This window comes from Propithecus coquereli, unplaced genomic scaffold (genome assembly GCF_000956105.1).
Source record: "Propithecus coquereli isolate 6110/MARCELLA unplaced genomic scaffold, Pcoq_1.0 Scaffold115, whole genome shotgun sequence".
Taxonomy (NCBI): domain Eukaryota; kingdom Metazoa; phylum Chordata; class Mammalia; order Primates; family Indriidae; genus Propithecus; species Propithecus coquereli.
The window spans coordinates 4,678,423-4,691,341 of record NW_012135525.1 but is presented as its reverse complement, the minus strand read 5'-3'; the positions used below and the strand labels follow the sequence as shown (position 1 = coordinate 4,691,341).

Sequence of the window (12,919 nt, the reverse complement as noted above, 5' to 3'; positions counted from 1 at the left end):
ATCATTTCTTTCTATTTTTTAGGAGAGACGGTTACGGGGTCTCGCTCTTGCTCAGGCTGGTCTCGAACTCCTGACCTTGAGCGATCCACTCGCCTTGGCCTCCCAGAGTGCTAGGATTACAGGCGTGAGCCACCACGCCCGGCCGGCAAAGTCTTTATGTGCCAGTCATCATGCAAGGTACCGGCAGGCTGCTATGTTCAAATTCCTGTTTTGCCACTTGCTGTGATCTTCAAGAGGTGGCTGGGATTCCCTGTACCTCATTTCTTCATCTGTGACATGGAGATCACAAAGGGATGTCACGAGGATTAAATGAGTCCCTAAACAGAAAGTGCTAAGAACTGTGCTGGGCACACAATAAGACTGTGTAATACAGTCTGTGGCAAGTATCATCATGGAATCATCACAGATCATCTTCCAGATGATAAATGACAAAATACCTATCTTCAAATAGTTCAGAAGGAAAACACCAATGTCTGCACTAAGCAGCCAGGCACAGAAATGCCTGGAAATGCTCTGCCCCTCTCCCTCCCTGTCCTGCTGTAGAGAGCCCCCTGATGGACCCCAGGAGCACAGCCCACCAGTCTCGCCCACCTGGCCCTGCTCTACTGCCCAGCTTCATTTTTCTCTGGACATTCAGGTTCTGCCTGGGTGTGGAAGGAGTGCCTCCTCCTGCCACCCCCAACCCTCACCTTCTTTTGGATTAACTTTGATTCATCCTTTAGGTTTTAGCTAAGAAATCCCCTCCTGCCAGAGCCAGCCCTCTCTGATTCCGGTCACCACTCCTAGACTGAGTCAGGGGCCCTCCAACAACACGCCCAGCACAATCTCATCCCAGCTATTACGTATGGGCACACTGCCTGCCATCCAGCAGGCACTCAATATGTTTGTTGAAAAAAAAAACCCACTTGTACTGTGCTAATCAGACTATTTTTAAGTATAGGCTATACATAAATACAAAGGAAGAAACCAATTCCAGACTGGGATGGATAGGGAGGGACAGGCGTCCATATGGCTATGCTATGTGCAGAGGTGGTGACATCCTGGGGTTTGCTGGACGAGAGGGGGCGTGGAGTAGACCAAGGCCAAATGGAGGGCAAAAGAGCCAGAAAGGGGAGCACAGATCATCCCTCATGCACTGAAGGCACCTTCTGCATCATTGTTTCTTTCCCAAGACAGGGAGCTTGCTACCTTGGCAACACTCCCTTAGGACCAGTATCCTGGGAATTTGCTGAGGTAATAGGGAAGGCCCGACTACCCTAACTGCAGGAACAGAACTGTATAGAAACCACTAGGAGGAAAATGCCCACAATCAGATAAAAATAAAACTGTCTCTAAATTAATTTATATTCCACCCTCCCACAGGCTATGTAACCTGTGCTTAAGCTCTGAGGCCAGACCGGGGTTCAAATCCTAACCCCATTTCATAGCCATGGAACCTCAGGCAAGGGATGCAACCTCTCTGGGCCTAAAAGTACAAGTTCATAGCTATGGATAACGGTAGTACTGATCACACAGGACCGTGGTGAGGATGAAATGAGAGGATGTGTGCAAACCCCTTCCAACAGTGCCTATTCCACGGCAAGCACTGGATAAACCTTAACTGTTAGCACAGCAACACAAAAAGATGTGGAAGTGAGACAGGGCTGTTGAATAAAAATTCAAGCTTTTTTTCCTTCTTCAAACCTTCTTAAATTATGGTTTCCTCAAAATGCTGTCAAGGAAATTAAATGCTTATGACACATGTCAAAAAATAAAATAAAAAGCCATCACCTTTGAGGTGTTAGGACAAAGTCCTTTCCCTCTTGAAGGACAAGCCCTTACTGTGGGCTATTCCCTCATCCAGCATTTTCCACATCTGGCGGCTTAGTCCAAACACAAATTAGAACGGTGGGTGCCAAGCCCAGGGCCAGGCATAGGGGCTAAGGGACTGTACATGTTTGTTGAATGGCCAAAAAGAACCAGATATGGGATAACTGACAGGCAATAAAAACTTAAGTTGAAACAAGGTATCGAGAGCACTTTTATGAAAACACTTTAGGTCCAAATTTATAACTTCAATGCCAAGACAATAAAAAGCAGCTAGCTGCTTTTGTAGATCAGAGTAAGTTTTCTTCTTAAAGATTTTTTAACAATTAAAAATTAAAATAAATAAAAATGTTTAAAAGTCACTAGGAACAGAGGCTACCAGGGGAGGGGGAAATAGGGAGTTATTGTTTAATGGGAACAGAGATTCTCTCAGGGGTGATGAAAAAGTTCTGGACATGGATAATGGGATGGTTGCAAAACAGTGTAGATGCATTTAATGCCACTGAATTGTATACTTTCACATGGTTAAAAAGGTAAATTGTATGCTGTGCACATTTTACAGTTTTTAAAAATTGCAAAAAAAAAAAAAGTTACTGGCTCTGTTCTCTGGGTACCTAAGGTATTTCTCAGTAATAAACGCCATGATTTCAAGGTTCAAATGGTGGGAAACAATATATTTTCCAAAAGGCAAGACCACTTACCAGGTAGTGATTTGGACCCGAAGAAATCCAGCCTTCTACTTTATGCATATATACTTAAAACTGTACTGTTTGGTTAACAAAAATGTTAAAACAATCACCTAGTCAATTTTTTTCCTCCATGTTTGGAGGGACCTACTAAATGAAGCAGAGACACTATGTTTTGACTCAGCAAATGTCTTTTTGAACAGTCTTCTGTTCTTTTGACATGTCTTCTGTCTAGCGAAGAACCCTCCACACAGAAAACAAATCTCGACAGAATAAAAGCTATCATTTGTGTTGGTATATTAGGATAATTGCAAAAAAAAAAAAAATCACCATTTATATAAAAATAATTTCATGAGGCTTTTTTTTTTTTTTTTGAGACAGAGTCTTGCTTGTCACCCAGGCTAGAGTGCTGTGGCGTCATCCTAGCTCACAGCAACCTCAAACTCCTGGGCTCAAGCGATCCTCCTGCCTCAGCCTTCGCAGTAGCTGGGACTACAGGCATGTGCCACCACATCGAGCTAATTTTTTCTATTTTTAGTAGAGATGGGGTCTCGCTTTTGCTCAGGCTGGTCTCTAACCCCTGACCTCAAGCAATCCTCCCACCTCAGCCTATAAGAATGCTAGGATTACAGGCATGAGCCACCAAGCCTGGAGAAGTTCTTTCTACATTAAACACCCAAGTATAATTATTTTTCTCAAATCTGTCCCTTTTAGCCCCTTGAATTCAATTTCAAAAAGCAGATATCACAAAATACTCAAACTATTCACTTATAAAACACATGAAGTGTTTAATGCAGATAACTCGACTACTAAGAATTTTCTTTAGCTCATCCGTAATCCCTGCTATTTTCATTCTTTCACTCTCTCCTTTCCTTCTATGGAAAGCTGAATTATGACCTATGTCTGGTTGAATATCCCAACCCTGCTCCTCGGTACCAAGTGGCCTCATTTGATCTTCAGTGCCCTGAGGTGCCCTGGTGGTTATTAACCAGATCTCTCTGGACACACACCTGGCACCCGCCAAGGCTGGATGGATCTGGAACAGATGCATGGAAGATTAGCCAGCCCATCAATCACCATTGCTTTTTTAAAAAACTGGAATTCAAAATTGCCTATAATTTTACCTCAAGAAGTCTTTGCTTTCAGAAAGTTTCACATTAAAAACTTAGGAAATTCAGTCCATCCAACAATATTCCATGAAAGGAATGTGAGTGGGCCCCAGGGGGAAAAAGCACCTAGATAATTTTGATCTACTGACAGATGCAAATTATGAAATTAAAACAATGACATTTCTTTTTAATCATCACCACATAAAAACTAAAATTAAAAATAAACCAAAGCCTCCCTGTGCTACCTCAGCACTGATAAATTGAGCAACAGCTTGCCCCATCTCTGTCTTACAAAATAAACTACAAGCTAATTAAACTGTGAGTGAATATGACACATTGTTTTCCTTAAAGGTATCCCCTGAGATAGAGGAACTTCACTGTGGAAGGTAGAAGGTAAAATTCCCCTCCCTTGGAACCCAGAGAGGAGCCTGCCTGAACTTCCTTTCCTACTTCCATGTGTGTGTTGGTGATTTCTGCACCTCCCAACCCTCTGCGCTGGAAAGAGACTGCCAGTTTCCCTCTGCTGTGAATGCCACACAGCACCAGGCCAGGGCCAAGCTAATGAAAGTCAACTGCAATCCTTGCCAGGCTACTGAGGGGCCTTCCATTCCTGTTGGGTATTTCCAGCACACAGTAGGCCATCCATAAGCACTTGAAGGCTGAATCCTGCCTATTTGAGGCTGTATTTATACATGCTGTTTTGTACCTAAGGAAGCAAAGGGGTGGGGGTAACGGTGTCGGGATCTGAAAATTTCCCAGCATTATACAAATGAGTACTGTAATGAATTGTAACCATGATATTGAATAGGAACCGATAAGGGAGGGTTAATTCTAAATAACTATCAATCACATTGCTAACCTTTTTTTTTTTTTTTTGGTATTTTTATCTCTAAAGAGAGCATCTACCGCAATATGACATTTGCAATTCATTGGTATGAGGGTTGGGATAAACTTCATAGCTAAGAAAATTTGACAGTCTTGGGGGAGGAGGAAGAATCTGCAAGTTAACACCACTCAAAAATCCTGACGATTAAAAATATTTTCCAGAGCATTAGTTTCTCTGTCAAGAAAATTTCAACCACCAACAAGCAGGAACATACTGAACCTCTGAACATTTACTCTGTCAGCTTTGACAATAATTCAATATATCTAAAAGCAACCACATTGTGACTGAAAACAAAAAGCAACACCTAACCGCTGAAAAAAAGAGTACAGCAGAGGGGACAGGAAAGATTACTGTTACTCCTCACTCTGCCTGGCTGCAGTTTAATAGCTCAGATTAGCATTCTTAGGGGTAAGTGCAATATTTCTCTACAAGACATGATTCGAGGGGGAAAAAAACAGACATAGAACACAAGTACATCGTGTGTGACACTGTATCAACATCCCACCTCCACTCTGCAAGGCACACACAGACATTTGCAAGGATTCAGCAAGTGTCCCCATTGTGTTTTCAGATGCTTTCCTAATCAGAGCTTCAAGTGACCATATTCATATTGATGCATCCCCCTATGATGATCCACAGTTGTTTCCTAGAAGCAGCTGGGGGGCATTTCAATATTAAACAGTCATAGGAAACACCTGGAATGATCTGGCCCATCACCAAAGCCAAAGGAGCAAATCTTAACACTTGCAACGGGGCTACTTTTTCCTCTAAGCCTTGCTCAGAAACCCTTAGAAAGGTAAACCTGAAGACACATTGTCCCTTTTCAGAGGCGATGTATCAGGAACATCCAGGTGTATGCTACAAGGTAGCCTACAACATCACCCAAGGCTAGAAGGCAAGGGCTTAGGGCACACACTGGTTGCAGTGGTCCCCCAAAGTATACAGAGTATCCACTCATCCATCCCATCTGTTTCACCAACTATGGTAAAGAGGGTGACTGCTCTTGTGGCAGGAGAGTGGCTCCGTGAAGACAAGCTACAGGAGACAGTATTAGCACCTTCACCCCAGAAAAAAACAAATCCCACAAAACAAAACAAACAAGCACACACATACCCATGCCCCTGGAGCCAACTCAGAGTGTCTCCCGCATGCCAGGCACTGAGGAATGGCACTGAGGAATGCGATGAACCAGGCAAATTCTGTCCCCAAAGGAATTTACACACCAACTGGGAAAGATCTGTGTGCTGGAGGGTCAGTGACAGAAGGGTTCTATAGACCCCCAGGAGCAGGTACATAACTCAGTGTGTGGCTGATGAAGAGGCAGTGCCAGGGCCCAGTGGGCAGCGGTTCGGGTGGAGAAGACAGTACAATCTACTTGAATTTGCAAGGTGGAAGGGATGGCAGGAGTGGAGAAGTGCATTTTAGGGCAGGAGGTACTTTCTCGAGAAGCCTACTGAAATTGCAGATTGTGGGAGTTCAGGGAGTGAAGGGAGATCTTAGAGAATGACACTGGGCTAAGCGCACGAGGGGTACGGCTGTAAAGTGAGCAGAGCTTTCCAATCACACAGAGCCTGGCAAAACACCAGGAAGTTTACCTGGATCCAAGGGCAATGGGAAGCCATTGAAGGTTTCTAAGCAAGCAATTACATCAGATTTTTGCTTCAGACCAAGTCTCTCTCCGGTCTTGGAACAAGAGTCACCACAAACCAGATACTGTGGATTGATTCTCTAATTACTCCCTACCTTCAGCAAATAAATAAGAACAGCACTGTAAAAGATGGTCATGACCTCCTTTAAAGTTTTAGTTTTTTCTTAAGCACAAATAGATTATATGAAACACACAGAAGGTACCTACAGACATGAAAAACTTTAAGTGCAGAAGAAATATAGGAAAATAGTCCCTTAAAGAAGACTTGTATATGGTCAGACCTAACTGTGAGGTCATACTTTTCTCAAAGTTGTGTCTCAAGTTGGGTGTTTCCACAAGAGTCTTAGAAGAAATGCTTTCTCTAAGGCAAGGGGGAGGAGGAAGGGCGTGGATACACTATACCTCTTTACAAGGGCAATGTTGATCTGATAGCTGCAGAGAGTCTGCCAAAATGAAGTCTTAAAAATGGAAAATAGCATATTAGGCTTCCAGTGTAAACAATCCAAAATACACATTAACTATATGGTAGCTTTTACTGGTTAATGAAACCATTTCGCTGTTAATGTTTAAAATAGCCAGGTTTTCTAATCATGTCATACCAACATGTTTTTCTATAACTTTCAAAACACATTTGTATTTCCGTATTTCCCTAAACTTCCATAATGATTAATTTTATAGTCAGAAAATGACATTTAAATACTAGTGATTTATTACAGGCCTTTATTTCCAAACCAAACACATACTGAAGATCTGAACCTGCCTAGAAGACGCACACACCCCAGAGAACTAGCTGAGGCCCTGCTTACACACTGTGAGAATACCAGCAACTAGACAGACCTTGGGAGCCTTCCAATTACTGCCCACAATTACATTTCCTCACCTTCTCAGAGACCACCGCCCCCTGACAACTCTCACTGCACTGAATCAGATAACCCACAATCATACTGTCACCCGTATGACAAGCCAGAAAGACCTGGACTAACATGCAAAGCTACTCAAAAGGGTGACTGAGTATACCTTGTTTGTTTACCCCACTCCAAAAAAAGGAATTATTTAATCAGCAGCCTGATTCCACTGCTGATTTAATGGATAAAAATTGGACAATCACTCAAAACATCCTATTCTACCTCTAAACCCCAAATAAAACGCCCTGGGGAAAGCTATAACACTTACAGATACACCCAGCACTTGCAGACTTCTTATAGTTGATTTTCCCCACAAGTGATGTTTACCTCTATTACACTGATGCTAAGAACACAGACCCATGAAACGAGTCATTTATCAAGTGAGTAGCTTGATCAGAATAAGCTTCTATAGCACTTACATAGCAGAAGAGACAAAAGAGATCACTGGGTAAGAGCTTCTATTGGCCTTTGGACTTGACTTCTTTTTAAAAAAAAAAAAAAATGGGGGGGAGGACAACAATGAGATATCGCACTTATTAGAATGGCCAAAATCCAGAATACTGACAATACTAAATGTTGGTGAGCAACGGCAACTCTCATTCATTGCTGGTAGGAATGCAAAATGGTACAGCCACTTTGGAAGACAGTTTGGCAATTTCTTACAAAACTAAACATACTCTTAACATAGAATCCAGCAATCATATTTCTTGGTATTTACTCCAATGAGCCGAATTCTTCTGTCCAGACAAAAACCTGCACACAAATGTTTACAGCAGCTTTACTTGTAATTGCCAAAACTTAGAAAGCAACCAGGATGTGCTTCAGTGGGTGAATGGATAAACTATATACATCCCAACAAGGAAACATCATTCAACACTACAAAGAAATGAACTGCTGAGCTTTGAAAGAAACATTTTTACTAAATGAAAAAAACCAGTCTGAAAAGTCTGCATGCAGCATGATTCCAACTATATAACATTCTGGGAAAGGTAAGACTATGGTGAGTAAAATGATCAGTGGTTGCCAGGAGTTAGGGAGAAGGAAGGGCTGAATAGGCAGAGCAGAGAGGACTTTCAGGGCAGTGAAACTACTCTGCGTGGTACTGTAATAGTGGATACACGTCATTCACTATACGTTTGTCCAAGCCTAGAAGATATAAGACCAAGAAGGAACCCTAATGTAAACTACAGACTTTGGGCGATAATGATGTATCAGTGAAGGATCATTGACTGTAACAAATGAACCTCTTTAGTGTAGGATATTGATAGTGGAGGAGGCTATGCCTGCATGAAGGCAGGGAGTGTGTGCAAAATCTCTGTGCCTTATGCTCAATTTTACTGTGAACCTAAAACTGCTCTAAAAAAATGAAGTCCATTTTGTACCAGGCAGGGCTCGCACCTGTAATCCCAGCTACTCAGGAGGATTGCTTGAGCCCAGGAGTTCAAGACCAGCTTGGGCAACATAGTGAGACCCCATTTCTAAAAAAAAAATTTAAAAATAAAATTAGCCAGGCATGGTGGTATGCACCTGTAGTCCCAGCTATTCAGGACAATCACCTGAAGCCTAGGAGTTCGAGGCTGCAGTGAGTTACGATCGGGCCACTGTGCTCCAGCCTGTAGGACAGACCCAGACTCCACCTCTTAAAAAGGAAAAAAAAAAAAGGTAAATAAAGTCTATTTTAAAACAAACAAAAAAGGGTGCCTCTCTATTCTCCAGAGTGTGGCTAAAAGGCAACATGCCTTCCTGAACATGTTCAAGGAAAAGGAAAGACAGCCATAATCACCTTTAGTGCTCAAGAACATGAATGTAAATATCATAATTAGAGGAACTAATAGAAGCCAGGAAGGCAAGTAATAGGATTATGGTACCATCTTCCCTCCAAATTAAAACAGTGAAAAACCTAACAAGCCCTTCACTTAATCAAATATCTAAGCCCTACCACAAACTTCTGAGGCAGCTACTAGCAAGGGCAATGCCCAAGTCAGAGTTGTCAGGGATTGGACAGCTTAACCTTGACATAAAGTGTTGTTTAACTGATTCCTTATATCCACAGACCCATTTCAGAGAGTCACACACTTCTCCTCCTCCCACATTATATGCCTGAGAGGTCAAACTCACCTGTCACAATCTGGATCCTAGGTCAGTTAACAAAACCCTCAAAAGCTTTAAGAAATCTCTTTTCTGCATTTATCATTCAGTTCTTTAGTAACACCTGCCAAGTATTAGGGAACCAGGCAAACCACGAGCACTTTTGTCTCCCTGAATATATTAGTCAGAGATTAAAGAAGAATTGAGAGGCTTCTGGTACTTGTAGACTATATCCAAAACAATTTTAAAACTTTACTCAGTAAGACCACGGAACATTTCACAAAGTATATCCTGTTGTATGTCAGTTTTGGTTGAGGGTAAGTGCTAAGAAAAAGCCACTACCTAACACACTCTTGGAGCCAAGTATTCAGAAGGCCTCTAATCTTACAGACCAGGAATGAACATGTTTGTCCCTGAAAAAGCAATACGTTTGTGTACAATTTACAGACCTACTTACGATATGGTCAAAGTGTCAAACAGATAACCCTTTCATAGTCTCTCCACCTCCCATTTCTCCCTCCCAAACAAAAAAAAACAGTCTGAATTGCTCACTGTTCGCAAGAAGCTAGAGATTTTGTTTCATATAAGTTTTACTACTTTCCATGGTTCACAATCTCCAAGAGACTAACCCTCTCATTTACTAACTCAAACCTTAAATAAACTGCCTCCACCAACTTCCCTCACTTCTCAACCCCCACTCAGCAGAGACATCTTTCTCAGCCAAGAAAGCCACATAGGAGGCTTGGAAGTGGCTGCCTCTGCAAATTCCTCCCCCTTCCACCAAAAGGGCACTTCAAGAACTTTATGGGTTTGGAGACACATGAAACTTGCTCCAATTCCATTCACCAGCACTGGATTTGAGCATGCAAAGTGTCTTTCTACAATCAACCACTATTTAGGCTGCTGATCACATTGAACTTTGGTGGAAATCTGCTTTCTACACAGATTACGAATGCCATCCAGTTCTCATGTATGAGCCAGCAGTGGGGGCACGCGCGCGCGCACACACACACACACACACACACACACACACACACACTCTCTTCTACTGAAGACTTTTTCCCGGCACAGGAGGCATCCTAAACTTGCCCCATTTCATTTCCCAAGTGTTACCCTCCACCGCCAAATTCATCCCTTTTTCGTCTATTTCAAGATTCAGCCTAATCAGCTATTGTGTAGCAGCTATGACAATTTATCCCCTTTCTTGACATTTCCTTCTCTGCTCCTGGCTGGGAAACTGTTTTGATCTGAATAGAGTTGTCTGTGCTGGGATTCTGCATGTTAATGATGTGGTGAGCTGGCAGAGATGTTAGGTGAGAGCACACTGTGTACTTTTTATAGTTACGTTTCGCTTCATCACAGCTATAGGGGCCTTTCTAAACGCCTGCTACACCAGGAGAGAGACCTACAGACCTAATCTTACCCTTTTCTGGGGAGCCTCCATGGGCCAGATACAAACGGAACAGATGGCCTGTTCTCCACTCAAGTATCTGGACTCAGAAGCAAGATAGTCCCAACCACTCCACCACCAATGAAGCAAACACACGTACATCTGGCTCAGCAAGGGAGTCACAGTCGCCTTCCCCTGGTTTTGGCCCCAGCTCTGTCCAGGCCAGGATGCTGCACTCTCCTTGCTGTATACCGTCCACCCTCCCACCTCAAAGGAAAGGACTTCCAACCGGGGTGGGAGCATTAGCTCCGGTACCCGCCCTTCCCTCTCGATCCTGGCCAGAAAACTCCACTTCCCGGATTCCCGGCCACTCTCTCCCGCCCCCTCCCCGGGCGATCCAGCTAGCGCCTTGCTGATGCCAGCTGAGTGCCCAGCCCCGCAGCGCACGCCCCGCACTACAAGCCAGGCCCCAGGAACAGACCCCAGCTCCCTCCCTCACCCCCAGATTCGGGTTCCCCAGATTCTGGACGCACCCCTTAGGCGTGCTAGGTCTGAAATAAGTCCCACCCCGCCCCCCAGCCACGCCGCCAGCCTCCAGCCCTACCCAGAAGGGGCCTCGTCCCCAGAGGCTAGAAGGGACCAGGGTGGTTGCCCAAGTAGGCTTCTCACACCCCCCGAGGGTCTTGGACCCCCGAGGAAGACAGACCCGCGTGGCCCCGAAGGGACACCTCCCTTTCCCCCCGGAGGCTGGCAGATGCCCGCAGGGAGTGTGCTCGCCGCAGGTCCCTGGGAGTCTAGGGGAGCCCGGGGGCTGCCTGGATCCGGATGCTACCCCTCTCGGGGGCAGGCGGAGGTCGGCGCTGCGGCGCGCCCCCGGGGGCACTCACGATGGTCACGCTGGCTTTGCGCAGGTCGCGGTTCTCCTCCTGCAGCGCCTTGCACTTGAGTTTGTAGGTTTCCAGCTCGATCTTCAGCACCTTGTTCTCCTGCTGCAGCGAGGCCAGGCGGTTGGTGAGCTCCTCCAGGCGGAACGGCGAGATGACAATGCCCCCCGACTTCCCACCGCCGCCGCCTCCTCCGCCGCCACCGCCGCCGCCCGAGGTCGACGAGCAGGACGACTGCATGGCGGCCGAGCTGCTGCTGTTGCCCCCCGCTCCGTCCGTGTCGCTCTCGCTGGCGCTGTCCGCCATGGCCGCGGCGGGCTGGGGAAAGGAGGAGGAGGAGGAGCAGGGAGGCGGCGGCGGCGAAGGCTGGGCTGCGAATGAGTGGGCGCCGGGTGAGCACAGGGGAGCGCCGAGCTGGGCGCCTGGCACCAGGGCGCAGACTCGGATCGGCGGCGAGAGAAAGAGAGGGAGCTTCCCGCTGCCAAGGGACCTCCTCTGCCAGAGAACAGAGACCCCGCCCGGGCTCGGGCAGTATTGCACTGGGGCTCGCTCCAGCGGGGCCTGGCGCGCTCGCTAGGCCGCCCTGCAAAGCATGCCGAAAGCTCCAGGACCCGCCCGCCGCCGCCTGGCGACCGCGGGCGGGCTGGGAACGCGTGGGCACCGCGGGTGCGGGAAAGGCAGGCCTGCCTGCGTACCACCAGCTCGCCGGCCGCACGTGTTCCGAGGGAGGGCCTCCGAGCCCCCTGACCTAAGCCCACGGCCGCCCAACCCCTTCCGGGCTCGCGCACGCTCCGGAGAAAAGGAAACCCAATGCCCCACCAGTCTCGCAGGTGCTGGGGACACGTGGAAAGGTCAGCCTGGCTCCGGCATCCAGCCCCGGCTGTGTAGTGGCCCCATCTTCCGCTGACTGTGTGTGCGCGTGTCTCCCTCTGTCTGTTTCACACATACACGCAGTTTTATCTTAGTGAGGAAAGTGCTTTTGACTGGGAAGGTTTGGATCGAGCTAAGAGAACAGAAAGTTCGCCCGCAAAGGGCTGAGTCGGGTGAAACAACAGCAGCCACAGGTTAACCTTGTTAAGAAAGAATTTGCGGGAGAGACACACTGCCCTCTAATCATCTCATAAACCACACTGCGCGCCATTGTTTAAACAAGGTGCAACTTTTTTTTCTTTTTCTCTTTGCATCTTGCAAATATTTCCAGCACGTGTCACGCGGTACTGTTAAGACAATAACGTTTGTCTAAAGAAAAAAATAAAAAAGAGAACGTTTTTGTAGAAGGACTGAAATACATTTCTAAGTGCCAATTTTCCGAGGTAGCTGCAGACATAATATTACGCTATACAAATAGTCATGATTAAGTAGGAGGAATACAACATAACCATCACCCTTCTTTGCTATCCTCTTGCTCACTCCTAGAAAACTTTAGTATGTAAAAATAAAGCAGATTAATTACTCTTACGTGGTCTAATTCAGGGTTCTAGCTTTGAAGCATAAGAAATTCAAAATTAAGTGATTTT

General features: G+C 45.7%; 1 protein-coding gene across 1 annotated transcript in view; it reads right to left on the bottom strand.

Annotated features, from left to right (window-relative positions):
- CCDC6 (coiled-coil domain containing 6) overlaps positions 1 to 11,937 on the bottom strand; it is a 109,011-nt gene extending 97,074 nt beyond the window's left edge. The window contains exon 1 of the mRNA XM_012657629.1: positions 11,406 to 11,937. Coding sequence (XP_012513083.1) covers positions 11,406 to 11,708 — 303 coding nt within the window. The 5' untranslated portion in view covers positions 11,709 to 11,937. The remainder of the gene's footprint in view (positions 1 to 11,405) is intronic.
- Positions 11,938 to 12,919: the final 982 nt, after the last annotated feature.